At 52.1% G+C, this 27,553-nt stretch overlaps 5 protein-coding genes across 7 annotated transcripts in view; all 5 read right to left on the reverse strand.

The window, feature by feature from the left end:
- Window positions 1-1,344, reverse strand: part of RGL2 (ral guanine nucleotide dissociation stimulator like 2) — a 7,325-nt gene extending 5,981 nt beyond the window's left edge. For both annotated transcript variants that reach the window (XM_029944081.1, XM_029944080.1), the window contains exons 1-2: window positions 1,253-1,344; window positions 838-1,037 (exon numbers count right to left, since the gene is read on the reverse strand). In XM_029944081.1, the coding sequence (XP_029799941.1) occupies window positions 838-996 (159 nt within the window). In that variant the 5' untranslated portion in view covers window positions 997-1,037; window positions 1,253-1,344. The remainder of the gene's footprint in view (window positions 1-837; window positions 1,038-1,252) is intronic.
- Window positions 1,345-2,095: 751 nt separating this feature from the next.
- Window positions 2,096-14,474, reverse strand: TAPBP (TAP binding protein). Its single transcript, XM_029944084.1, has 8 exons — window positions 14,361-14,474; window positions 14,053-14,223; window positions 13,578-13,838; window positions 5,138-5,536; window positions 4,445-4,786; window positions 4,250-4,339; window positions 4,110-4,147; window positions 2,096-3,202 (listed from the first exon to the last, which is right to left on the reverse strand). Exons 1-8 carry the CDS (start codon window positions 14,395-14,397, stop codon window positions 3,191-3,193), a joined length of 1,350 nt encoding a protein of 449 aa, XP_029799944.1. The 5' UTR covers window positions 14,398-14,474; the 3' UTR covers window positions 2,096-3,190.
- Window positions 14,475-14,747: 273 nt separating this feature from the next.
- On the reverse strand, window positions 14,748-18,072 carry ZBTB22 (zinc finger and BTB domain containing 22). The gene is made up of 2 exons (XM_029944082.1): window positions 17,997-18,072; window positions 14,748-17,312 (listed from the first exon to the last, which is right to left on the reverse strand). The coding sequence occupies exon 2, from the start codon at window positions 17,241-17,243 to the stop codon at window positions 15,345-15,347; it is 1,899 nt and encodes a 632-aa protein (XP_029799942.1). The 5' UTR covers window positions 17,244-17,312; window positions 17,997-18,072; the 3' UTR covers window positions 14,748-15,344.
- A 661-nt stretch (window positions 18,073-18,733) lies between these two features.
- DAXX (death domain associated protein) lies at window positions 18,734-23,201 on the reverse strand. Of its 2 annotated transcripts, none has more exons than XM_029945291.1 (8): window positions 23,058-23,201; window positions 21,887-22,142; window positions 20,902-21,733; window positions 20,562-20,776; window positions 20,189-20,405; window positions 19,560-20,037; window positions 19,176-19,401; window positions 18,734-18,976 (listed from the first exon to the last, which is right to left on the reverse strand). In XM_029945291.1, exons 2-8 carry the CDS (start codon window positions 22,091-22,093, stop codon window positions 18,917-18,919), a joined length of 2,235 nt encoding a protein of 744 aa, XP_029801151.1. In that variant the 5' UTR covers window positions 22,094-22,142; window positions 23,058-23,201; the 3' UTR covers window positions 18,734-18,916. The 2 variants fall into 2 exon arrangements, with proteins under 2 accessions (XP_029801151.1, XP_029801150.1); XM_029945290.1 differs by having other exon boundaries at window positions 21,887-22,145.
- A 633-nt stretch (window positions 23,202-23,834) lies between these two features.
- Window positions 23,835-26,197, reverse strand: SMIM40 (small integral membrane protein 40). The gene is made up of 2 exons (XM_029943158.1): window positions 25,916-26,197; window positions 23,835-24,172 (listed from the first exon to the last, which is right to left on the reverse strand). Exon 1 carries the CDS (start codon window positions 26,195-26,197, stop codon window positions 25,955-25,957), a length of 243 nt encoding a protein of 80 aa, XP_029799018.1. The 3' UTR covers window positions 23,835-24,172; window positions 25,916-25,954.
- Between the last annotated feature and the right edge of the window lie 1,356 nt (window positions 26,198-27,553).

Consider the following 27,553-nt stretch of genomic DNA (forward strand, 5'->3'; position numbering starts at 1 on the left):
TCCTTCCCCTTAGCCCCCTTCCCCCAGATCCTTGGTCCAAGCTGAAGACCCCCCCCCCCCGCAAGGTGGCGGCTCCAATCCCAGTACAGGAAGAAGGGGAAGTTGGGATGATGGGGGGGGGGGCGCCACAGACTCAGAGAGTCACGTGGCCCCAGCCCCTCCCCCAACCGATCCCGAAAAACCAGCCCTGCCAGTCACCCTGCCCTCACTCAGTCTCTGGACCCAGGAGTCCAGGGCCTTGGGGCCCCGAGTCCAATTTCTGGCCGCTCCTGAGGCCCTAAATCCTGCTTCTGGCCACCACCTTTAGTCCCGGAGGAAAGCAGGTGACCCCACCTCCCGGCCCCACTCAATCTGGGCTCTTTCCTCCAAAGTCCGCGAACCTGGGCTTCCCGCCTCCACTCATTGCCCAGCAGGAGAGGGGGAGGGGTCACAAAATCGAAGGGTTCCCTCCCAATCCCAGAGTCAGAGGAGTCGGTTACTGTGGAAACAAACCCCTCCCCGCTAAACAAAAACAAGAAGGGAGACAGGGACCAAGACACAATGCCCAAAGAGGCAGGCACACTCTGGCATAAGCAGGTAGAGCCTGAAACCCGCAGGAGAGCCAGACGCTCTGGCAGTAACAGGGAAGGTCCCTGCGGGCAGATTCTGAGTCACACTGCCACAGAGAACCACAGAAATTCCGGGACTCCCCGCAGCAGGGAGACAGGCAGACACTCAGCAAGAGGTGCGGAAATAACTGAAGCTGAGAGGAAGAGATGAGGGACACACGGACACCAGGGAAAGGTGGAGATTCTCCGAAATTTATACCTCCCCGACTTCCCACCTCCCGCGTCTCACCTCGTCTTCTTCCTCCTCCTCCTCTTCCTCCTGCCCCCCGCCCACGCCCTGGCCACCTGGGCCCCCACCCTCTTCGGGGTCTCGGCTCCGGAAGCTGCTCAGCACGACTCCCCCGGGGGGGCTCGTGTCCCAGAGCAGCCGCAGGGGCCGCGGGAGCATGGCCGAGTGAAGGAATCAGCGGGGTCGGGCCATGGGGGCGCCTGGGGAGAAACGGAGGGGGGTGGCAGGTGGAGAGTCAGGTGGGCGCGGGGGATCGGGGAGGAGAGGGACGCGGGTGGGTGTCTAGGTAACTGTATGGGAGTCCTAAGGGAGGGGCAACATAGGAGTGGAATATGGGGGGGCCCTGGTGCATTTGGGGGATGAAGGGGTCACGAGTACGGGAACGGGCAGGGTCACAGGGTGCTCTGGCTCTAACCTGCTCGGGAATGTTGGGAGCAGCGCGGATCCCGGGCCGCTGTTCCCGTCGGTCTCCGGTCCCCAAACGAGTCCCTGGACCGAGTCCCCTCCTCGGCTTTTCCGCACCCCCGTTACCCCCCCCGCCAGGCTCCCGGGCCCTCCCGCCCTTTCCGCTCCCCCCCACGTCCGCCCGCTCCGACAGCAGGAGCCAAAAAGGGAAGGAAGTGAGGACAGGAGCCAGGGTTGCGGACTAGAGGAGCACTGGACGCCAAACGGCCAGATCCGAGGAGCCCGGGTCCCCAGCTCTGCTGTACTCTGGACCCTCTACTCGAGGATCCTGGAGCCCTCTTTGCCCTGCATTTAATTGGAATGGATTCCAGTCTCCAGCTCCCGAGGGAGGACAGGAGCCGAATTTGACATCCCCCTGCCCCCCCCAAACCTGAGGCTAAAACAAGCGTGGGAAGCGCTTTAGGCGGAGAGGGATCGGTTACTCCACCCTGCGGGGTTACACTCCCCACCCACACCCACGCGTGTAGCGGGCCGGAATCCATTCCGCGTTTTCCGAAGAGCGCCGGGTTCCCGCCCTCTCGTAAGGGGGCGGAGCAGGAAGTCGCCACGTCCGGTTCTCGACTCCTGGGTTTCCGGCGCTTGGCGCTGGTCTCTGCGCTCGGTTCTGCGCACTCCCAGTGCAGGCTGTTAGAGGGCGTTCCCCCAGCCATGAGTGGCTCCCGATCCCGAACTGTCCCGGAGATTTAGGTGTCCCCAAAGCATTTAAGAGGTCGGGGTGATTGGTAGGAACCACAGGTGACTTTAAGAGTCTGTGCTTGCAGAGGGCACCCTTGGGGTAGAATGAGACACCGTGTCGGGAGCACCAGAACATAACTTTATTTCGTCTGCCTGGCAGACCGTCCTCCCCCTCGGAGGTCCCTAGGCCAAGCCGCCGCTTCCTTCGTCCAATACTTCGTCCAATAGTAACCTGATCCAACACTTGCTTTTCAGTATTTAGGATGTGAAAAAAAAGACTAATTTATTCCGGTGAGCGCCCTCCAGTGGGCGCCCGGCCCTCTGCAGCGGCAGAGACACAGCAGTGGACAGACGGGCACGTCCGACACTTTGGAAGGGGAGACAAGCATTTAACAACGACTCGCACAATCACTTAAATACACCGTGGTGAGCCGCACAAGAGAAACACGCGGCGGTCTGAGGGGATAACGAGGTTGTCCTGGTCTGGAGCCCAGAGTGGGCGAGGAGGGAACAGACAAAGGGAACAGACCAGGGAAGGTGGGAGCCGTTGGAGAAAAGGAAAAGCCATCGGTGTGATGAACTTTGAGGAGAAGGCTGGAGGGCACCAGGTGGTGTTGAAGAGGCAAGCAGTGGCTCCAACGCGGGAGATGCACAGGCCAGGACAAGAACGGATTTAGCTTCTCGAGCATTGGTTCTCCAAGTGTGACTGACGCCTGCCCCAGTGGTCCTGGAGACTGTTTCAGTTGGGTACGCGAAATTAGGGCTATTCATACTAAGATGTTACTTGCCTTTTTCATTTTCATTCTTTAAAAGAAACGTACCATGGAGCTTTCTAGAAGCTGAGTATTGCCATCGTCCTCAAAGCTAATGGCACGAGTATTCTTATGTTAAATTTTTCTGTTTTAAGTTCTTGTATCATAAATACCTAGTTTATGACCCACATAAGTAAAAGGTCTTTAGAGATCCTGACCATTTTTAAGCAATCCTGAGACTTAAAAAAAAAAAAACAAACAAACCGAGAACCACTGCCATAGAGCTTGAAGACGGGAAATGCTATAGATTTGTGTCCTTTAAAAAAGCATTCCAGCTGTTCCTTGGAGAGAGAGAGGTTGGAGGGAGCATGAGCAGATGATGGTGTACTGTTGGGTGGAGCTAATCCAGTAGCTCAAACCAGAGATGATAAGCAGCTTCCCCAGGATGGTGGGGAGTATTCTCACTGGGCTTTCTGGAAGAGAAATAAAAAGGAGCTGAAGGATGCCAGGTTTTAGGGGGTGAAGGGAAATGTATAATCAGTCCAGGGATAAATGAGCCATCATGGGCACAGAGGGTGGCAGAAGGCGGCTCACAGTTTCCAGGGAGTCTCTGCCTGGCAGATACTGCCAAGTGCTTTTGCTTAATCCTCCCAACAGCCTTCAGAGGCTCTTGAACATTTGAAATGTGGCTATTCTGAAGGGGTATTACTAAAATTAATTTAGGGGCACCTGGGTGGCTCAGTCGGTTAAGCGTCTGATTTGGGCTCAGGTCATGATCTTGTGGTTCATGAGTTCAAGCCCCGCATCGGGCTCTGTGCTGACAACTCAGATCCTGGAGCCTGCTTTGGATTCTGCGTCTACCTCCCTCTCTGCTACTCCCCAACTTGCATGCTCACACTCTCTCTCTCTCTCTCTCTCTCTCTCTCTCTCTCTCTCTCTCTCTTCTCTCTCAAAAATAATCATTAAAAAAAAAGAAAACTAATTTTCTCTGGGCCCAGTATACAGCCCGATGCAGGGCTTGGACACAAAACCCTGAGATCAAGACCTGAGCTGAGATCAAGAGTCAGCCGCTTAAGTGACCAAGCCATCCAGATGTGCCTTTTTACCTTTTTGATGTGGCTACTAGATTATTTAAATTTACATATGTGGCTTGTATCATATTTCTGTTGGACAGTGCTGCCTAAGTAATTTTTTTTTTATCCCCACACCCAAGGAAACTGAAGTGTTGGTTAAGTGGAGTATTCAAAGTGGCAAAAGTTAACCCAGGTCTCTGTGAATTCCAAGCTCAGGTTCTGCCCACCAGGCCAGCAGCCTTCCTCTTCTGGTAAGAGTTGCAGGGAGGGGCTCAAATGAAAAGGGAAAAAAGAGGAAGAATATTACCTTCTCCTTTGAATCCTTCGAAGTGGACATGTAGGCAGCTGTGGAGAGAGATTGAGATGGGATGGGATGGGGGAGTGGTATGGCAGAGCGATAGGTGTCAGGCTTCTGGGGGTCAGGGTCTACGTGGGGCTCACACTCACCGGCCCAGCCCAGCGCTTTGATGAGCCCCAGGAGGAGAAAGGCAGACAGGAAGAGGCCTACGCCATCCTCCAGGGTGGGCCCAGACAGACCTGGCAGGTGGAAGGGGGGAAAGTGAACTCCTTAGTACCTTCCTGGGGCTCCCGCCCCCACCCCTACTCCACCCCTGGACACTGCATCCTCCTCCTCACTCTTACCTGCCACCTCCAGGGTGACCTCTGCACTGCGCCCCAAGGCCGGCAGGGTGGGGTGGTGGACACGACAGGCATAACGTGCCCCGTGATGCTCGGCAGTTACAGGGACTGGCTGCAGGTACGCAGAGAGGCTGACAGTGCCGTCTGAGTGGTGGTGCAGGGCAGAGAGCCACCTCTGGCCCTCAGCCTTCTGAAAGCTGCCCTCTGGGCCACCCCGGATCTCCCACTCCACCTCCAGGCCCTCGGAAGGATAGAAGTGGGACACAAGGCAGTGCAACTGGGGAGGTGCCTCCCCCCGGGTAGCCCATACAAGAGGTGCTGGTGTCAGGGATACTTTCGGTGGCTCTGGGGAGAAAATAGGAGAGGAGCAGGGAGGGAGTCAATCCACATTGTCCTCCCTCAGAGACCCTCCGTTTGCTCCATGGCTTCCCCCAAACTGAGATGGGTTTGGTTTTTTTCTCCTGCTTCAGAGGAATCCCGATGCTAAAACCCTCATTCCCAGGGACCTCTATTCCTCAGATTTGGGAACCTTCATCTCAGTCACTCAGATTCCCAGGGACTTCTACCATTGCCCCTCTGAAGCCCAGGGACCCCAATCTACCTCCCGTCACTCACCCAGTACCCTCTTCCATCCTGATGGCCCCATAATGCCAGCGCCCGCCCTTTACTTATGTGGGCCCCTGGGCCCCAACTCACTCTGTACAGCCAGCTCCAGGGAGACCTGCCCTTGCAGGTATGGCAGGTGTACAGTGGCCAGGTAGGTGCCTTCCTGGAGGGGCTGCACTGCACGTAGCCAGAGGGTCCCATTTCCAGTCCACGGGCCCCACGGCTCATCATCATCCCAAGCAGCAAATGCCACTGCCCCCTCTTGGGCAGGTGGCATTTGCTCACTCAGCCCAGGAGTTGCAGCCAGGACTAGGTGACCTTTGCCCAGGTGCTGGCGTCGCCACTCCAGCCCAAAGAGAGGGGGACCCGGGGCCAGAGATATATCAGCTTCAGAGGTAGGAGGCATGTAGGCAAACTTCAAGTCCAGCAGAGCATCTTTTCCCAGTTGGATCTGAGGGGTGGGGGTGTGGGTGAGGACAGTCAGCACAACTGGGGAAGATGGGGAGAGGAGGGAGTGGAAAGGGCATGAGGGAGGGAGAGAAAGAGAAAAATAGACAAACAGAGTTATAGGGAAGACACAACTAGAATTCACCCACCCCTCAGAGGACACCTCCTTTTCTGATACCAACTTCTAGTCGTCCCTGCAAATTCCCTTTGTCCTGGGACTGGGTGGGACCCATAGTAGCTGAGAGTGGGCAAATACATCTAAAGATGAATAGGGGCAGGGAGCGGGGATAGCCCTTGAAGGCTGGTCTGAGCACGCAGCCCACTCGAGTTTTAGGGCCAGGGGCCTCTGAGTGCACTTCCGACACAGCCTCAACCAGTCCAGTCCCCATGCACCACCCTTAAAGAGCCAGGCCTTTCCTGTCACTGGTGAAGACTCAGGGCTGTCAATCCTATGGTGCCGCACAGAGTACTTTTTGATTCTGAAAGGTTCTGGCTCTACCCTAGACCTGAACACAGATCTCTGTGCTCTCCTGAGGCAGTGTATGCTAGTTAAGTGCCTGGAGCCTGGCTGCCTTGGTTAATCCCAACGCTGTAGCTATTTATATGGCCCTGTGGGCCAGTTGTTTCACTTTTCCGTGGCTCAGCTGAATCTCCTAAGTGGGAATAATGATGATCAGAGTGCCTGTGTCATGGGTTGCAGCGAGGGTTAAATCATACAATGCGTCTTGCTACCTAGATTTATTCAGTTCCTGATTCTGGATAACAAAGGCACCTATATATGAACGGTGCTTAGAATGGTACCCAGAATACAGGAAGGCTACCAAAGTGTTTGCTGTGGTTACCCCTAACCATCTGCCAGACCAATGAACGTGCCCCCAACTCAACAGCTTCCATCCCTGCCAGCATTTCCTTATCCTGCTCCAATGCCCATTCTCTCCGCCTTGATGAATGATCACCACCAGCCCCGCCCCCCATGCTAAAGGCAAACACTTGGAGTCGCTAAGACTCCTTCCTCTCTAATTCTTTCACTCAACTAATATTTATTGAATAACTCCGATGTTCAAGATAGGGGGTAGAGCGGTGAATGAGACAGGCAGTCCCTGCTTCCAAATTTCTTACAGTCTAGTAAGGGAGCTAGATGAGCAAATTGCCAAATATAACGTACTATGTACTATCCCAAGCAGGCCCTAACTCACTCAAGTTCTCACCAATACACATTTGGACAATTATAACCTCCTTTTGGGTCTTCCTATCCTTGGTCTCTCTCATCTTCAACTCATCATCCACACTGGAGCCACACAGTGTTGCTACAATTCTGATTCAGTCACTTGTCTGTTTAAAAAACACAGCTACCTAGGAAACCAACAACTAAAGGCACAGGCTGGAGCTAAATGGCCCAGGCTCAATTCCCAGCCTCGCTTCTTACAAGCTGTTTATTCTTGGACAAGTTACCAAAGTGCTCTCAGATTTCTTCATCTGTGACATGGAGATGATATCAGTACCTAGTTCCTATGGGTGTTGAGAGGAATAAATGGGATCATGCCTATAAAATGCTTAGAATAAGACCTGGCCATAGAAAATGCTCAATGAATGTTAGCTGTTACTATTTTCATTACTGTCATCATCTTCATCACGGACTTGCTGTGCGTCTCGGGGAAATCACTTAATCTATATTTTTTAGTCCAATGATCCGGTCCTTGCCTACTTTTGTAAGAATCGAGTAAAAAAAAAAGCCAGGCTTCTGGAACAATGGTGCACACACACACTTCTGATGGTTCACTAACACTTATAAAGCCCAGATTTCAGGGTACTTGATAACCCACCTGTCCAGACTTCTCTTGCACCCTAAGGACTGGCTCCTAAGAATCCCTTTCTTCTGATTAGTAGAAACTCTACTGGGGCCAACTGGAGGCTCAGTCAGTTAAGCGTCTGACTTGGGCTCAGGCCATGACGCTGACAGCTCAGAGGCTTGAGCCTGTTTCAGATTCTGTGTCTCCCTCTCTTTCTGCCCTGCCCCACCTCTCAAAAATAAATAAGCATTTTTTAATTAAAAAAATAAAGAAACACTAATCATTGGGCCATTCTTTCCTGTGGTCATAGTTTCCTTGGGTTTATGTCCCTCCTCATTTTCTCCCAAACATCTAAATACTTCATGTTCCACAAGGTCAGGTCCATTTCCTCCCAGGATGTCTGGGTCCTTCCTGTAAAAGTCCTCTTTTTTCTCTTGTGATTATGAATTTTTTTAAATGTTTATTTATTTATTTATTTTTGAGAGACAGAGACAGCACGAGCAGGGGAGGGTCAGAGAGAGAGGGAGACACAGAATCCGAACACAGGCTCCAGGCTCTGAGCTAGTTGTCAGCACAGAGCCCGACGTGGGGCTCGAACCCACAAACTGTGAGATCATGACCTGAGCTGAAGCTGGACACTTAACCGACTGAGCCACCCAGGCGCCCCATGATTATGCAATTTTTAATCCTAGTTTCTGGGCACTACAAGGTTAAACTTCTCTTAACCCCATGGGACAGTTTTTGTTGAATAAAGTAAAAAAAAAGTGGGCAATCCACTTAGTTTATCAAAATCCAGAACCAGACTCTTGAATTGTCAAAAATCCATAGGATTGATAAAAAAAAAAAACTGAAGGTTTTACAGTTTATTTTTTTAAATTTTTTTTCAATGTTTTATTTATTTTTGATACAGAGAGAGACAGAGCTTGAGAGGGGGGAGGGGCAGAGAGAGAGAGGGAGACACAGAACCGGAAGCAGGCTCCAGGCTCTGAGCTAGCTGTCAGCACAGAGCCCGACGCGGGGCTCGAACCCACAAACGTGAGATCTGACCTGAGCCCAAGTTGGAGGCTTAACTGACTGAGCCACCCAGGCGCCCGGAAGGTTTTACAGTTTAACCCTGAAGCTAACAGTGCTCTTTAGTATGGGTTGATGGAGGCGCACCTGGGTGGCTCAGTCAGTTAAGTGTCCAACTCTTGGTTTCGACTCAGGTCATGATCTTGAGGTTTGTGGGATTGAGCGCCACATGGGGCTCTGCGCTGGCTGTGTGGAGCCTGCTTGGGATTCCCTCTCTCCCTCTCTCTCTGCCTCTCCCCAACTCAGTCTCTCTAAATAAATAAACTTTAAAATGGGTTGTTGGAACAATTTTAGACCTGCATCTTACAAACTGGACTCTGAAAAATACAAATGAAAATTTGTACCTGTTTTTATAATATTGTATATTGTATTACATAGGTTTTTGCTTTGCTGTTAATAAAGTGAATGGTTAACAACTATTAAAAAGTATTACTGAAAAAAATTTAAACCCAAATCTGATCAAGTAACACGATGAGTAAACACTTGGCCAAATACAGAATGTGGGAGGTTCTACAGGACAAGTGCTAGAGCAGTACCATTTGAGGGCGGGGTAGGGGGATCAATTATAGAAAAGAGACAAGAGACAAAACTTTTGTGGACTGAATGTCTGTGATAAACTCCCCTCAAGTTCATTGTTGAAGCCTTACTCCCCTGTGTAACTATACTGTTGACCCTTGAACAACACAGGTTTGAACTGTGAGGGTCCACTTATATGCAGGGTTTTATTTTTTTTTTTTTAGTGGTACAATACTCTAAATGTATTTTCGTTATGATTAATTTTCTTAATAACATTTAGCTGTACAATACAGTAAGCTAAGGAAAAGAAAATATTAAGAAAATGTATGTAATACATATAACAAATAAAACATGTGTCAAACACTGTTTACATTATCAGTAAGGTTTCCAGTCAACAGTAGGCTGTGAGTGGTTGTTTTGGGAAAGTCAAGTACACAGATTTTCAACCGCTGGGGGCGGGGTCAGAGCCTGTAGCTGCCCTCCACCCCCCAACACACCCAGTTGTTCAAGGTAAGCTGTATTTGGAGATAGGGGCTGTGAAGAGGTGATAATGATTAAATGAGATCATTACCATAGAGCCCTAACCTGATAAGCTGGTGTCCTTTTAAGAAAAGGAAGCAAAACCAGAGCTCACTTTCAATCCCCAGCATCTTAATCTTAGACTTGATCTTGGATTTCTAGCCTCCAGAACTGTGGGAAAATAAATTTTAAGACATCTAGTTTGTGATATTTTGTTAAAGCAACCCAAGTAGATGCAACAACCAAATATAATGTATAGACCTGTTCGTGACCCTGATTCAAGCAAATCAGCTGTAAAATAACATCACTGAGACAACTGGGGGGGTTTTAACATGGGCTAGGAATTAACTGACATTAAGGAATTGTTGTTTGGTTTGTTATGACAATGTTTTTCTTTTTAAGTTTATTTATTTACACTGAGACACAGACTGCGAGCAGGAGAGAAACAGAGGGAGAAGGAGAGAGAGAATCCCAAGCAGCCTCCAAGCTATCAGCGCAGACTCCTATGTGGGGGTGTAAGGACGCAGGTCTAAACCAAACTGACTCTATAACAGGTTTCAAGTTTCCCTCTGACCTTGAAGGCCTAAGTGTCAGTTTCTCAGAATCATTAGACAATAGAAGGGCACACGTTGCCCAAGGCAGGAGGGACCACCCTTGTAACACCCAATCAGGAAAGGCCAGCTAACACCTTTAACATTTCTAAGGGCAGGCCTAAAGATGGAGGCTATAAGATAATCACCTATTGCTTAGGACTAGTCACGCCCTACATGAGGGTCCTGGACCCACTCTGTGATTTGTCAGTACTCTAAATGTTGTGATTGGCTCCCACCAAAAATAACAAATGTATATGGTTAAAGTTACTGCCAATAATGATAGGCGATAGTGATTGGGTCACTATTACCTATATCACAATTTCCTGTAATTCCCCCTTCCCAAATCCATAAAGGCCCTACCCCACCTTTGTTCCGGGCTCTCAGCATGGATCCACTGAGCTGGTAAAGTCTGTGAGCCTGAGCTTAGGTCCGGCCAGCCTAAGCCGTAATAATAAAGCCCTTTGCTTTTGCATGCGTGACTCGGTCTCCTCGGTGGTCTCTGGTTTGGGGGATGATAATGAAATCTTGGGCATAACAGAGGTCGGTCTTACAAACAGTGAGATCATGACCTGAGCCGAGATCAAGAGTCAGAAGCTTAACCAACTGAGCCACCCAGGCACCCCATTTTTTTTAAGTCTTTATTTGATAGAGATGCTTACTGAAGTACTTAGAAGTAAAATCATATGATGTCTGGTATATACTTTAAGACACTTCAAGAAAAGAAAATGGGGGGAGGATCAGCGGAACAATAATATCTACACAGATGGGCCTATGGGGGTTCATTATACCATTCTTCCTACTTTTATGTGTCTGAAATTTTCCATAACAATTGTTTTTCAAAAAAGGAGAATTAAATACCAGATACACAAAATATGTTAGGACAGGGTATTTGTCAACAAACATTTTGAAGTATTTGGTAAGAATACTGTATAAATGTGTATTAACAAAACTACCAATGATCTGTGACCCTAGAAAGATTCATTTAATTTATTTTTAAAAATGTTTTACATTTATTTATTTTTGAGGGACAGAGAGAGACAGAGCACAAGTTGGGGAGGGGCTGAGAGAGAATGAAACAGAATCCAAAACAGGCTCCAGGCTCCAAGCTGTCAGCACAGAGCATGATGCAGAGCTCGAACTCATGAACCACAAGATTGTAACCTGAGCTGAAGTCTTACGCTTAACCAACTGAGCCACCCAGGCACCCCGGAAAGATTCATTTTAAATTTTATGTCAAAACAACAACTTTCATTTTCTTAAATCTCTAATCAGGCAGAAATGTTAGAAAAGGAAGATTGAGCACAGCAACTAGTTTTTACCCCCAGGGGTTTGTGAGAAGCAGAAAATTGTCCCACCTGGGCACTCCCACAGCTCCCTATCAATACTACTCTAATGGCCCAAATTGCTTTCTACTCTACATTACAATTACCCACGACCACCCTGCTGGGAACCTCCTTGAAAGCTAAATCTACATCTGATCCTGGGAGGGGCAGAGAAAAAGAGAAACAGAGAGAATCCCAAGCAGGCTCTGCATTCTCAGTGAGGAGCCTGACCCGAGAGGCTCAAACTCACGAACCCTGAGATCATGACCTGAGCAGAAATCAAGAGTCAGCCGCCTAACCGAGTGAGCCACCTAGGTGCCCCGTAATCGTGTTCTTGACCCTTAAAATGTCCAGGGATACCTCAGAGATTGATTTAATTCTCCTGGAGTGGGAGAATTCAGTGTATTTTATTATTTTTTTAAGTTTACTTATTTTGAGAGAGAGAGAGAGAGAGAGAGTGCGTGAGCGAGCTCTGGCACCATGAGTGAGGGAGGGACAGAGAGAGCCTGAGAGAGAGATCCCCTACTCGGGGCTGGAACTCACCGGCTGTGAGGTCACGACCTGAGCTAAATCAAGAGCCTGACGGTTAATCAACTGAGCCACCTAGGTGCCCCTAGATTCAGTATATTTTAGAAACTTCCAAGAAGACTCTTACTTGCAGCTTGGACTGAGAACCACTGGGCCCTAATTTATTCTTGGTGCTAACAAATATTGAACCAGTGGATAAATTAACAAAGTGATATGATAGTCACATGATAGTCACAACAGAAAGGCAGATAGGAAATAGCATCCACATTTTACAGTTGGAAAAACAGACTCAGAGAAAAAGCATATTGTCACCCCCCACCTCAGTGAAGCCAGCACCCCTAGGAAATACTCCTCACCACTGGAGAGAACTACTATCCCCACAAAGAGCAGTTTGCCTATCCCCCTGCCTAGGGTGGGTCCTGGGAACTAAGAACAGAAGTGTAGGCAGAGGTGATGGGCGGTTGCTGAGTCCCTTTCCTTGGTCCTGTGGGCAATTCACTCTCAGGGAGGGGGTAGCAGCAAGGCTGTCCTGGGGAAGGGAAGGGAGGGTAAAGCCCTCAGCTGGGGTTGACAAGCCGGTTGGGCTGTGTTGTTTACAAACACTGGCACAAAGGGAGCCTGGCTGGCTCAGTCTAAAGAGCAAATGGCTTTTGATCTCCCGGTCTTGAGTTCGAGCCTCAAGCTGGGTGTAGAGATTATTAATGTACGTACATACATGAACCTTAAATAAACTTTTTTTAAATTTTTTTAATGTTTTATTAATTTTTGATACAGGAGAGACAGAGCATGAGAGGGGAAGGGTCAGAGAGAGAAGGAGACACAGAACTGGAAGCAGGCTCCAGGCTCTGAGCTAGCCGTCAGCACAGAGCCTGATGTGGGGCTCGAACCAACGAACGTGAGATCTGACCTGAGCCAAAGTCGGAGGCTTAACCGACTGAGCCACCCAGGCGCCCCTAAACTTTAAACGTTAAAAAAAAAAGTCGCACAAGACTGAGGGAAGCCAATGGCCACTCATATCCTACCCACCCTCTGCTGTGAAAAGGGTGAGCTCCTAGATACCGTGTTGTTTTATCTGCTCACTCTCTCCTCGTGCCTTGGCTCAGCAAAGTGTCAGACGCCTGGGCGTCAAAACCGCGTGGCATCATGCACATTAGTGGGGCCTTGCAGTAGAAACCATCAGGTCTCCTGCCCCGTCTCTTGTGGCCACAGAATCAGCGCATCCTCACGAACTATAGGGAAGGGGCAGTTAGAAAATGTCAGCGGTCTAGAGGGGGAGAGCCTTCGTTTTGCTAAGTGCTGAAGTTCCGGATGTAGGCACGGGTGGGGCTTGAAGGCTGGTTTTTGAAACAGGGCGAAACACAAAGGTGGCAGTGCCTAGCAAGATAAAGATTCAGGAGGAGTGAAGAAAAAAATGTCCTGCTTCTGAGCCCCTCCTAAACCCTATGCCCTTACAAGTTACTCAATGTACAATGTAGGGAAAGTCAGCCACTCTTTCCACAGCTCTGCCCCTCGGAACTCCACGAAACCCCGCCCCCAAACCGCGGGTTGTGGGTGGTTGTTTTAAACTGGGCAGGAGCTAGAAGCAGCTGTTGTTGGTAGATTGTTTAATCCTAGCCGAACCGCCTCGCTTTACAAATAAGGAAACTAAGCCCCGATTGGGCATAAGTTCAGAGAGCCACTCATAGGCAGATCTAGACTCTTAGAATCTACCCATTCATCTCCACTTCCCCTCCTCCGCAGCTACCTGTTACCATGGTGATGAGATCAGGTTCCGGCTGAGGCTCGGAGTCCGGTCTCAGGAAGCTGGACAGACGGAAGATAGGGCTGGACACGCTAACCACGAGCCAATTCCCATCCAGGGCCCGAGGGCAGCTCTGCTCCGGGGTCAAGCCACTGGCCCAATTCGCCGAGGCAGGGAGCGGGAGGTAGCGGCTCAGCTCGCAGTGTGGCGCGGGCGCGTCCGAGGGGTGCCGCCTGAAGGCAGCCTGCAGGGCTCCCGCGGGGTCTATGAGCGAGGACAGGGGAGTTGCTGGTGCAGTCACCGCCAGGAACGGGGCGGGGAGGGCAGCGTCCAGGGAATTCCAAATACACAAACTACCGAGTAGGGGGAGATTTACCGGTAATCTCATTTTACAAGGCCCGAGGTCACAGAGCGACCTAAAGGGGGGGGGGGGGGTTCGGTGGAAGTGAGAGTAGAGGGTGAGTCCGGGATGACTCACCGCGCACTCTGAGGTAGAGCTCGGGTTCGAGGTCCGGCCGGGGAGGTAGTCTCCCTGGACCCTGGCGCAGCAGCAGTGCGGCGGGTTTCTTGTTCAGGCGGCCCCCGCCCGCGTCCTCCACCATCCAGCACTCTATCACCGCGGGTCCCGCCGAGACGGCGGTCACCAAGTCTGGGGAAGACGGGTGCGAGTAAGGGGGCGATCTAGAGGTCAGGCGACCCTCGTCCCGCACCCCAAGCTTCCAGCTGGGGGTCACCTCCCTCCGCTTCTTCCCTGTTCTTGGGTAAAGAGTCTCGGGGTTCGCTCACCCAAAGCCACAGCGAGGAGCAGAGACAGGGGCTTCATGGCGCTGCGATCTGCTCAGCTCTGAAACCTCCACTTCTCCCTTTCACTTTCATTTTCCTTGAAAGGCCGGCTGGAGAGATGCCGGAAACACCCTCTGGTTGGGTGAGGCCAGGTGGTAGACAGGTGCCAGGCACGGATCCCGGAACGTTATCTCCAGCTCTGATCTGAGCACCTCAGCCCCAGCCGGCCCCTCCCTCTTGGACCACACAGCACCCCCCCCCCACCTCTGCCAGAGCCCCTCCCCACCCCTGGGCCCTCCTGCCAGAAACTACTTCCTAGAGAACCATTACTCCTCTTTCCCCAAACTGCGGGGTCCCCAGCAAACACATAGGGGCTGTTGGCAAGCCAAGTGAAATGACCAATAAATATTTTAATCACCATTTTAAAAAAAATAAGATTTAAAATAAAAACCTTGTATTCTTACAACTTATACTCCCTCCTTGTCTTCACTCCCTCCTCAATGAAAATTCAGTTGGGGGTCCCCCAAGGAGAGATAGGAGGGATTAGGGTGGAAATAAAGGGCATGTCTTTGGGGGGTATGTTCTAGAACAAGTGTGGGCCTCAAAGTCCTGGTCCCCACAACAACACAAACACAGACTTCAGGTACAGACTACAACCACCTGACCCTTGACCCTGTGACTCCAGGACGCTCCATAGCTCCCCTTTCCCTCCCCCCCACCATATGCGCCCTAGTCTGGAGTTAGGGCTTCAGTGTACCCATCTGAGGAAAGGAAGGAGTTAGTTCCAGGGATACTTTGTGGGAGAGGGGCTGAGGAATGGAATGGGGTGGCCGATGGTGCAACATGGTTCCCCCTCCAAAATATATACAAGTCCATAGAGATCAGGAAGACAGTAAGCCCGTGGGAGATCACCTGAGGGCCACAGTGCCCCTGGCTGCAGCTCCCTGTTTCCTCTTCCCCAAAAGCTGCCTCCAGGAGTCTCCCCCTTCAGTTTGTTCCTCCGCCTCCACCAAAGCCCATCTCCACCTTGTGGACGCTGGGTGGGGACCAGACCCTTCGGCTGGACTGGGGCGTGGCCCCACTCGCCTCATCTCCGCTGCCCCCACCCACTCCAGGAGACTCTCTCTTGGCCGGCAGGGCTGGCCCAGGGGGCCCTCCGGGTCCAGGTCCGCCCCCGCCCAGGCGGTGCCGGCGCTCACAGTGTCCCCGGTGGCGCATGAAGCTGTCTCGCCACATGAACTTCTTGGCGCAGACACCACACTCGTAGGGTTTGAGACCTGTGTGTGTCTTCATGTGCTCGGTCAGGTGGTGCTTCATCTTAAACTTTTTGTTGCACACGGGGCAGTCAAAGGGCCGCAGGTTGAGGTGCATGTTCACATGCCGATCTCGCATGCTCTTGTGGGAGAAGGCCTTCCCACAGTGGCACAGAAAGATCTTATTCCCATCCCCACTGCCTGCCCCTCCAGGGGTTCCCCCAGCACTACCAGGCATGCCCAGGCTCCCTGCTGAGGTGCCCCCAAGGGTCACCGCCCCATGTTCAGCTTGGTTCCCTGGTGGCTGGCCTGGGGCCTGTGAGGAGGAGGAGGATGAAGACGATGGGAAGACCAGGATCTGGTTGCCCTGCATGTCCAGGGGAAGCAGGGGCCTCTGAGGATGGGAGGGAGCATAGGAGGAAGGGGTTGGCCCCCCGGAATCATCGAGGCCTGCCCCAGGACCTCCACCCTCATAGGAGCCAAAGTCATTGGAGGACTCACAGAAATTGACCTGCTCCTCTCCTTTGTCCGGAGGCTCAGTCAGGGTCCGGACATCACTTATGCTAAGGGTAGCCTCTGGTCCTCCCGCCTCAGGGACCCTGGAGCCACCCCCGAGCTCTTCATCTTCATCATCCTCACAGGTCAACACCAGGTCTTCCTCCTCCTCATCCTCTTCCAGATCTGGGTCTTGGGGAACCAGGGGTGCAGGTGCTGGGCTGTTTCCACCCCGCTTCACATATACCCAGTGTTTCTGTGGCATGATGCTGGGGGGTGCATAGGTGGGCCGCCGGAGACCCCCCCCAGGAACCACAGCACCCCTCCCATCCCCATCATCACAAAGCTCATCTGCCTCCAGCAGCAGCTTCCCAGAGGCAGCCCCACCACTGCCAACCACGGGGGCTGCAAACACAGGGCCACCTCCCCGACGGTCCCCGCTGCCCACTGCAGAAGCTGCAAATGGCTCTTGAGAAGAAGATGAGAAATCAGTGGACTCTCGGGGGCTGAAGTAGTTGCTGCTGCTGGGGGACTGATTCTCACTGGCCCGGCTGGAGGCATGGGAGCGCACAGAGCCCATGGTGGCAGGGGCCACACTGGCCCCGCTCCCTGATGGGACCCCAGCACCAGGGACAGTGGCAGAAGTGGCGGCAGTAGTGGTGATGGTGGTGGTGGTGGCTGAGGCTCGGCCTTCACGGAGGAGTTCAGTACACTTATCCACGATGTGCCACATTTGGAGCACCGACCCCACTGTGAGGAAGTTGACAATGTCAGCAGCAGCCATGCTGAGGCGGCCAGTGTAAGCTGAAGCCAGGACAGTCTCGAAGGCGCCTGGGTCCATGACGCTGGGCAGAGAGATGGAGGTCATGCCCTTGAGTAAAACCTGGTCGTGGAAGTAAGGGGAGGAGGCAGCCAGGACAGCACGATGAGCCCTGAACTCCCGGCCCTGCACTCGGATGGACACATCGCAGAGCTGGCCCTGTAGCCGCTGCTGATTGAGGGACTCCAGAAGGGCACTGGTCACCTCAGGGAAGGACACGTGGACCACTGCAGCTGCAGGCAGGGGCAGTGGGGGTGGGGCCAGTGACAGAGGCAGGGGGAGTGCTGCCCCACTGGGAGAGAGGGGAGATGGCTCCATGGCGTGGAGGGAGGGGGTACCCCCCCAGCCACAGGAACAAGGGAAGGAGGAGGGCGGCCGGGGGGGTCTCTGGGAAAAAAAAAGAGAGAAGAATGATAACATCTCATAATGACACAGCCCTTCACTCTACAGTTTAAAAACATGTTCACACCCTTTATCCGAATAATTCCCCACAACAACACTGTAAGATAGGTATTCCTCTCAACCCCATTTGACAGATGAGGAAACTGAGGCTCTGAAAGATTACTAGATTCCATCCAAGGTACACAGCCAGTAAGTGGCAGTGCCAGGAAACGCAAGTGTCCTGACTCCAAATCCAGTGCTCCTTCCTTGGAGATTAGAGAAATAAGGTGCTCTTGGGGAGTGGGATGCCTCCCCTCGTAACTTCCCATTTGCCTGAGCCTGAATTTTCAAAATTTACCTTATTGATGTTTTGCAACCTTTTCTTGGGAGTAGGGGCAAGTCTGTTCCTGCACCCTCCCTCCACGTCTTTTTAGGCTATGCCCCCAAGCTTTTTCATGAGCCAGGGCCCCTTTGCCCCTCAGCTTACCTCTAGCCCCGCCCCTTCAAGGCACGCCCCCTTGGCCCTTTCGGCCCCGCCTCTTCAAGACCCACCCCCGTGGCCCTCTCGGCCCGCCCCTTGTCTACCCCCGCCCACACAGGACCCCGCCCCCCTCTGCTCCGCCCCAAGCGCTACTTCGACCTCCTCTCCCACCCGGAAGGCGCCCCCCAACCCCGCGCGTCCCCGCTTACCGGGCCGCGCGCCCCCGGGCCCCCCCGCCCCTCACTCGGCGGCCAGAGCTGCAGCCCGGGCCCCTCCCGCCGCCATCTTGCGCCGACTCCCTCCGCCCTCCGCCTCCGCTCCGCCTCCCGCCCCTCCGGCTTTAAAGGAACAGGCGGGCACCCCGCCCGTGCCGCTGGGCACTACTTGGCCGACTGGGCCACTTCTCCTTTAAAGAACAGCCGTCTCATTCCACCTTAAAGGTACCAGGTCTCTTCCGCTGCTGAAGACTCAGGACTTGGTGGTTCGGCCGAAGCGCTCATTCCCCTTTAATTCTGTAAGCCTGCCCTTCCCATTGGCGAAAGGCCTCGGCCATCGCTGCTTAAGCCCCGCCCCTGAGCTGTGGCCTTTAGCAGGTTTGCGGGATCTAATCACCCTGCTCTCCCAGCTTCAGTCCCCCTGAAGCCCCGCCCCCTTCCTCCGGGCCTGGATTGGCCAAATAACCTTGAGTCAGCCCCTGATTGGCCTTTTTACTCCAACCGCTCGAAGTGAGAAAGTAAAGCGCATTCAAGAGGATGGAGCACATTGTTTTTTGGGTTTTTTTTAGTGCCTGGCAGAGGGAACTCCAAGAGAGGCAGGCTCAGGACAGGCTATAAAGGACAGCACCAGGGGTACCCCGGGCCCAGGCTAACCCTGAGCCAGAGAACAGCCGGTGCCAGTCGGTGAGAGTAGAAGCACAAGGAAAAGGAAAAGACAGGGATACAATAAAAGAACTTTATTGTTTATTTGTTTTTGTGTAAAACTTAAGTTTTTGTTGTTTTTTTTTTTTTTTACAAGAAACAACACCAAAAGGAGATTAGCCCAGACAATCCCTTCCTCAGTCATCTGTTTCCCACCATCCTCCAAATACTATTCCAAAACACTTTGGAGGCAGGGAGTGGGGGAGAGGCAGCTAATCAGAGTCTGAGAGCACGATGATCTCCTCTGGATCGCACTGTGTGGCCACACTCATCTGCAGGGGAGTGAGAGACAGAGTCAGAGACGTCCAGAACATAGGGGAAAAGAAGCAAAGGAAGGATTTCTCAGAGATTAAAAACTGGGGTTAGCTAAAAGAAAGAGAGGATGTGGTGGGTGCAAAATTCAGATGGAGTGCCTGAAACTGAACAGACAATGAAAAGACAAGTCAGGAAACAACCGCCTCCCCCTCTTACCTTGTAAGTACCAGGCCGGGAAGGTTGTGAATGAGGGGTTTGGGACAACTGAGCTGGAGATGGGCTACAGAGGGAGCTGGTCACCAGGCCATGGCTGGGGGAGTCCACTCTCGTCGAGGAATCCGCAGCAACTGGGGCCATAGACGTCAAGGGAGAAGGTGGGCTGGGCAGGGTAGATACCTTCTTCCCATTCTTCTCATGCACTGCCCTGTGCCTGTCCACATAGCTAGGTGCAAAAAAACAAACATGTGGAGGGATATGGAGAGCCTGAGGCTGGAGGGCGATCGTCCAGTCTCTTCCCAGCAGACCCAGTTCCTCAACACTCCTTTCAGAAAGCCCCTTGCAATCTGTCCTTGGCCTCCCTCTTCTCCTCGTAATTCTTACCTGTTTCCTAATGCCCCTGTTCCAGTTTGCTTCTCCTTCCGAGATTTCTTGCAGGGGGGACAGGAATCTCCCCAGGTGTGAGGAGAGACACCTCCATTGAAGGAAGTGGAGGTGACCATGGCTGCTCCATTCTCCAAGACAGTGGTGAGGGGGTCCTCTGATTGCTTCCTGGAAGAAGAAATGTCCCTCTCCTCAGGGGAAGGGGTGGTATCCACGGGCAAGGCTTCGATCTCGAGCTCAAAGAGCTGAGACATGGGGCTCTCTTCCTCCTGGGGTAACTCCTCAAGGTGTTCTCCATTGCTCTCAGCATCTATGTTGGAGGGAACCAAGGGGTCTTCTGACAGTGACGATGGTGACGTTATGAGTCCTTTGTTCTGCTGCTCCCCCACAGACCTGCTGATCCCTCTACTAGGTTCCAGGTTCTTTTCAGTGGAGATCTGCTGTGGTGGGGACATAGGGCTCTTGTCTCCATCGTGACCTGGAAAAGAAGAAAAGCGGGAAAAGTAACATGAGAACTAGGGGAAAGAATACTACCGAGAGTAAGAAGGAGGGAAGGGTCTCAAACAGGTGGTTCACATCCAACAGAGTAGAGGGAACTGACACATGAGGGGACTGTTTCCTTGACATACCTGCCTCCTCCTCCTCCTCCTCTTCATCGTCCCCCTGACCTTCCTGCATCTGTTCGAGATCCTCCTCTTCTTCAGAAGTTGTGGCCTCTTCCTCCTCCTCTTCTTCTTCCTCCTCCTCCTCTTCTTCCTCTTCCTCATCATTTAACTCATCTTCTTCGTCATCTGTCTCAGCCTTGGAGGTGGTAGGGCACTCCTGGGACGCCATTCCACTAGGGCCCTAGGGGACAAAGGAATTTCTCTAAGGAGTCCCTTGCCGTAGAGGATCTGGTTCTTGGGTTCCTTCTGCACTTTTCCCAGTCAGTCACCCTAAACTCCCTGCTAGCTAGTACAGGGGAAGGACAAGACCTGTCTGAAGGGTTTATCCCTTCCATACCTCACCAGAATCCAAGGACGCTTTGGGAGGGTCTGCAGAGTGGGAAGAGGTAGCTTGAGGAAGCCGAGCCCTTCTCTTCTGTCTCTCGCCCTCTTCACTCTTGTCTTGCATCACTGCGTATTTGGAGATGACCTCATCCAGCCGGCTCATAGCCAAGCTCCGGTTTTCTCGAAGGCGCCGCGCTAGGGCGGGATCTGACAGTGCAGGGTCAATGCCTACGTGGGGAGATATAAAGTCAGAGTAGTCAGCCCAAATCCTAGAAGAAGGGACAAGCGAGATGCCCCCTCCACCAAACATCTGACATATAAGGGTTACTGATAGGCACCTCACTAATCCCTACCTGGCCTATAGTCATCTGTGAGGTGACAGCCAAAGTTGTAGATGAGATCAAGGTGGCGTCGCTCCTGTAACCTGATGCCCACATCTCGGAAGGCATCCTGAGCCATGAGCTGGAGCTGCTGTCGAGGGAGGCCAAGGCTGTGCCGAGCAGCTGCCTTCTCCACAGCCCGCAGTACATCTCCATAGTCAGGGAAGGTATCAGGCCCTGGTTTGTTGATGAGCCGCTCAATCCGCCTGTTAACCTCGGGGTAGCGGGTGCCACGGTACGGGATGCGCTGTTCTATGACGCGGCCCGTCAGTGAAGAGCAGTCTTTGAGCTCACACAGCCGCCCAAAGAGGCGGATGAGCTTACGCTTCAACCTTGCCTCCTGCAGGTATGCGGAGTCCGGGTCATCCAATTCTGAGAGATCCAACTCCTTTTCCTGCAGCCGCCGGATCTCTGCCACATAGAGTGCCAGCAGCTGCTCCAAGCGCTGGATCTGCCGCCGGGAACCACGGGTCCTTGGGGCCTCAGAGGCAGTGGTCTCGGCATTTGTGGGGTCCGAGGAGGGGTCTTTGGGAGGGTTATTCCCAGAGGGTTCATTAGAGGTGGTGCCAGCGGGGGCCGGGTTCAGCTTCTTCTTGGCTGAATGGGCCTTGAGAACAGTGCAGAGCTCGTTAATGTAGACATAGAGCTTAGCTGGCCGGCTCTGGGCCCGAGATAGGACCCGAGACAGGATGTTGCAGAACTCCGCCGAGGCCAAAAACAGAGAGTGGGCACGCTGCTGCCGGTTATAGAGGAATGGGACCACCTCAGGGTGGTCTGCTGTCTGCGTCTTACACAGCTCAAGGAACTAGAGGGTTCAGGGGAATAGGTAGGGGGAAAGAGACAAGGGAAGGGGTTGAGAGAAAGAAGGCGAGGTGGGGTTAGTGGGGAAGAAAGGACAGGAGAGCCAGTCAGCCATCCCCCTCCCTGAGGTACAAGAATCTTCTCCCCTAAAGCTCACCTCTTCAAACAGCTTCTCATTCTCCAACTTGTAGCATTTCTTGCCGCCAGAACTACTGCTTCCTCCAGCCCCATGGGGCTGAGAGGAGCCAGGGACTTCTGGCTGGGGTGAGGCCGGATTGGGGGGTGGGTGGGAGGGACCTGGCTGAGCAGCTGCTTCATCTTCGTCATCATCATCCAGCACGATGATGCTGTTAGCGGTGGCCATGGGGGATCAAACCCCCCGGAAGGAGGAAGTGTTGGGGATTTCGGAATTCCTGCTGGAAGGGGATGGGGCCTCAGAAAGAGCCCCTCCAGCAGAGCCCATCCCTCATCTCACATATTTTCCAATCTTCTTGGGTTTCAGTAACACCTAGCCCTGCCCGACAGTGTCCTCACTGCCTGTCTTCCAGCAACTGTTGGAACCGTATGCTTTTCTGGCCCTTTACATAAAGAAGCCCCAAACCACCTGAAATCCTTAGGTTCCCAACCCCAGCTCCACCCCTCTTGTCGATATCCAAGCTTTCTGTTTCATTTCTCCACTTCTCAGACATTCATTTCTCCTTTTCTCATACTTGTCAAGTTGGTTCTTCCAACCCCTGGACCTCCTCCCACACTGCACTCCAGACTCCCGACGTTCCCCTCGCTGATAACACCCCCCCCATCAGCACCACCTCATGAGTCTTCCCCATTTCGCTCTCAAACACGTCAAATCCACACCCTCATCCCATCCTGAAGGATAACCCCCAACTCCTAGACCCTCTGAGGCAAAGGAGTTCCCTCCCAATAATCCATCCCCCTTTCAACTCTTTGAATTACCTTCATACTCCGCCCTCTGACGGGTCTCCTCAAACCGGGGCGTCAGGTTGGGAGATAGCTCACCTCAATCCCCTCCCTCTCACCCCACCCGAATTTCCCCCATTCTCTCTCTGACCTGTAACCGACTGTGAGCCCAGCACTGAGCTCTCCCGATTCTTCTCAGACCCCAACCCGGCGACCGACCCCTTCCCCTAAATGAGCTTCCCGCCAAGTCCCCCTCCCCCAGTTCGGCCCCCGGCCGCCCCATTCCCCTTCAGGGATAGGAAAGGAAGGTACCACAGCTTGTCCCTCAGACTCAGCGCCAGGGACTCCCCAATACCTCTCCCTCGACATTCCCGACCCTGCCTTCGCTCCCCACACGGTCCGGCCCCCACCTCAAAAACGGTCTCTCGAGGCGACCCTCGCTGCTGATCTCAGAACCTCGCATGGTTCTCTCCGCCTTCCTTCCCCCTCCCACCGCAGGCCCTTCTCTGGACCGGAAGCCGTAGAGCTTCCGCCTACAGCCACCTAGGCGCGGCCATATTGTCGTACGGCGCCCGTACTACCCCCTACGCTGCGAAAGGAAGTGGCGGTAGACCCGCCCCCATCTCCAGTGACGCCCACACAGTCTGCGGTTCCCTTTCCTGTGACCAGTAGGGGGCGGTTTTATCCCTTCAGAGAGTCCGAAACTACCTGGGAGCCGCCCTTTTGCCGTACGGTATTGGCTACGCCCGAACTCAGGCGCGCTGCCGGCGAAGCTTTTTTCACCCGGTGCTTCTGCGACTCAGCCAATCAGAAACTTCCTGCATCTGGCCCAACCGCTGGCTGGTCGCTTGCGGGAAGGACTGAGCCACCTTTTCATGTAGGGGAGGGGGAACGGAACGGGGCAGCCAAGGAATTGGGCCCTCCAAGACTACGCAGGGGTACAGGGAAGAGCAAGAGTTTCTTAAGAAGGAAAAAAGCCCTCTTCCTTCCGCTGGGCCGTCGACAAGCCTTCCGGCGCTGCTTTCTACCTGCCCGGTACCCTTTCCACCGTTTAATCGACTGCAGCTGCCCCTTTCCTTTTGCGGGCTGCGCGCTCCCTTGCCGCTGTCCAGCAGTTACTTCTACTTCCAGGCGCCTACATCTCCCAACCGTGAAATCATAAATACATACAGATGAGCACAATGAGCTATACAAATGTGTTGTTATTATTATTGCTATTGTTACTGATTCCTCTTTAAGCGCCTCCACGGAACAAATGACCAACCAAGTAGGTGGGAGCTAGGTGGTTCTCCATTCTTTTCTGGCAAGGGTCCGCAAGGTACAGGCGGTGATGAACTGGAGGCCGTCCTTTGTCCAGGAGCTCCAGGGCCTTAGGACGGCGATATGGGGCGGGGGGCGGGGGGCGGGGAGGTGGAGTGAGGGTTGAAGAATCTGTGCAGATTGCCGCTGTGGACGCTAGCAGACGAAGTGAGACTCGTGAAATACCTTGGGTCTCGAATCGTTCCTTCCTCTTCGTCTGGGAAAGCTGAGGAATGAAGAGAAGAAAACTGACTTGGACACCCGCATCCCCACCTCACTCAACTTTAGGGAGCCTGGAAGGACTCGTGGAGGCCAGGCTGGGTCCAGATGTGAGCCTATGGGGAAGCCAGAACGGTTAACACCTAGATTCCCATCTCCTGCATTCTTCCGCTTTCCCCAAGTGGTGAGCATCTTGACACTTTTTAGGACGCGGAAGTTCTTAGATCCTTAAACCCTCAAGAGTACAAGAACCTCAAACCTTCCCTTCCATTAAAGAACCCCACACCATGTCTAAGCCTACAGTCTTCAAATTAGGAAACATGAAAATTCTCCAAAAGGGTACTCAGACTTAGTAGATAGTAAGGATTTAATTTCTAAATCTTCAACTTTCACAACATTGTTCTGAGTAAATGCCTGCCTTGGAGGATCTCCTTCCCCTTTCCTTTTATAATCGACTTTCCTCTCTCTCTCTCTCTCTCAAAAAAAAAAAAAAAAAAAGGCATGCGGGCACACCTCATTTTATTGTGCTTCACAGATATTGTAGTTTTTTGCAAAGTGAAGGTTTGTGGCAGCCTTGGGTTGAGCCACTCTATTAACACCATTTTTCTTTTTTCATTTATTTAAGAAATTTATTTACTTGTTTGTTTGTTTATTTATTTATTTACTTATGAAAGAGCATGAGCAGGGGAGGGGCAGAAAGACAGGCACAGAATGTGAAGCAGGCTCCAGACTCTGAGCTGTCAGCACAGAGTCAGACACTGGGCTCCAACTCACCAACCGTGAGATCATGACCTGAGCTGAATTCGGCCGCTTAACCAACTGAGCCACCCAGGCGCCCCTACAATTTTATTTTTAAGAAATCTCTGCACTCAATGTGGGGCTTGAACCTAAAACCCCAAGGTCAAGATTCACACACTGTACTGACTGAGCCAGCCAGGTGCTCCTATTGATGCCATATTTGAAAGAGCATTTGCTCATTTCGTGTCTTTCTGTCATATTTTGGTAAGTATTGCAATATTTCTAACTTTTTTCATTATTTTTACTTTTGTTATGGTAATCTGTGATCAGTTACAATTATAACTGTTTGGGAGTGCCACAAATGACACCCATATAAGACAATGAACTTAATAAATCCCATGGGTCTGTTCTGACTGCCCCACTGACCAGCTGTTCCCCCATCTTTCTCCCTCTCCTCAGCCTTCCCTATTCTCTGAGACACAACAATATTGAAATTAATAACCCTGCAAAGGCCTCTAAGTGTTTAAGTGAAAAAAAAGAGTCACATGTCTCTCACTTTAAATCAAAAGCTAGGAGTGTCTGGGTGCCTCAGTGGGCTAAGCATACAACTTTGGCTCAGGTCATGATCTCGAGGTTTGTGGATTTAAGCCCTGCATCAGGCTCTGTACTAACAGCTTAGAGCCTGGAGACTGCTTCAGATTTTCTGTGTGTGTGTCTCTCTGCCCCTCACCCACTCTCTCTCTCTCCCTCTCCACCCCCCTGAAATAAACATTAAAACAATAAATCAATCAAAAGCTAGGAATGATTAAGCTTAGGAAGGAAGGCAGAAATTACATCCTTGAAGCAATTTTAATTCATGATGAAAAAATTTAGATGGTTAAACATATGTGAGAAGTACAAACTTTTTCAAAAAATTTTCCCAGAGTATAGGTGCAAAAATTTTAAGACAGCTATGCACCTGTCCCCTCTACAGCCCCCCATGTTCTGTTTCCCTCTGGTCCCCACCTCTCACCTCTGTCACAGGGGAAGAGAATGTTTATAGGAAAGGTGGTCACAGTTCCAGCTCTTCCTCCTTCTGAGGTGTTCTCAGGAGCCAGTCCCCAAACTTTGCCCATGGTAGCAGCCACAGCAGCTTAAAAACAGCCTCCAGTGTCAGTAGCATCAGGATGAGGACCAGGAATATAAAGAAGGCCTTGTCCAAGGCCCGACGCAGGAGACCCCTGGGAGGACAGGGACGCCGGGCAAACGCCAGGAACACGTCCTCCTCATCCACATCGCCTTCCTCCTCCGCCATACTAACTCACAGTCTGACCGCTGACTGGGTCAGCGGGGCTGGGATGGAAGCCCTTGCTCAGCAACCCCAGGATTAAGGGGCATGGTAGCAGCAAGTCCTGCACCTTCCTGGGTTGACCCTAATTCCCCCTTCAAAGAGAGAAAGGAGGCAATCATATAATCATCCTGCACAATGTGAATGGCCTGAATTAACTGATTCCTAAAGTCTGTCTACTTTACTATAACTGTGACTTGGCATCACAGAGACAGGCAAGCTGGAACTGCTCAGTCATTCTGGGTCTCTAGGTTCAAGGCCCCACATCTTGCGCCCCTACGGGCAGAAGGTGAGCAACTGCGATAGTGTGCTACTGTGAGCCTCAGTCAGCCCATTCCAGCTTTACCTTGGGTGGTTGGAGACAGCCTAGGTGAAGGGCTCTCCTAACCCGATGGGTGTGGAGCTAGAGGACCACAAGCGTACTTCTCTAAGAAGTCTTCCAGCTGCTGAGCCGGGATGGGGGGGGGGGCAGTGGGAGAAGTGGGGAGGGGAGCTGAAACCTACTTTGTTTTCTTCCTAACTTCCGCCCTGTGTTCAGAGGACTACTATAATTAGACTGCAGAAGCCCAAGGTGGGTAGGGGAGTCTATAGAAAGGGAAAGTGAGCGAGATTGGTCCCCTGAGCCAGAGAGTGTAATTGGGACTTAAGTGTTGGGGCAATAATGTGGGAGAGGGGTTGTGATTAAAGAGTTGTTGGCTGGGAGCGTAGTCTAGGAGGCTGTCGTTGGGGCAAGGGTTGAAGGCCTCTTCTTGGCCCTGTTCCCCCAGGCGCTGGCGGGAAGGACAGGATGAAATCGAAGCCCATATGGAGATGTTTGGACGGACCCCCTGGGATAAGTGGGGAGGGCGGGGGGGGGGGGATTAGAGCAGCCAGCTGAGGAAGCAGTGTGTGGTAGTGGACCTCATACCTGGAACCTTTAGGGTCTTTTACCTAAACTTCATTGTGACCTTAATAAGAGACCTTGTTCACCCCCAAAAAGGCACAAATGATGCCACAATTTTTAGAGCCAACTAATGTTATTGTTTGCTGTTGCCACAAGAGGGTTACTTTAAGAGTCAAAAAACCTAGATGGGGTCAAACTAATCACTTAGGACTTGTGTTAAGTTAATTAAACACGGTGACCATTAGACTGAGGTGATGCTAATGGTGTGTGGCCCGCATTAGCAAACTAAAATCTAAGCCTGTAAATTCCCCAAGGTTAGGAAATCAAAACGCTAAGGACAATCACAGTCAACGAGGCTTTAAGCTATAGCCAGCCAGATAATTGCCTTTCATTGCTTCTGCACTTTATGTGTATAAGTCTTTCTCCTAACTCCTGTCTGC

This window comes from Suricata suricatta, chromosome 7, assembly GCF_006229205.1.
Source record: "Suricata suricatta isolate VVHF042 chromosome 7, meerkat_22Aug2017_6uvM2_HiC, whole genome shotgun sequence".
Lineage (NCBI taxonomy): Eukaryota > Metazoa > Chordata > Mammalia > Carnivora > Herpestidae > Suricata > Suricata suricatta.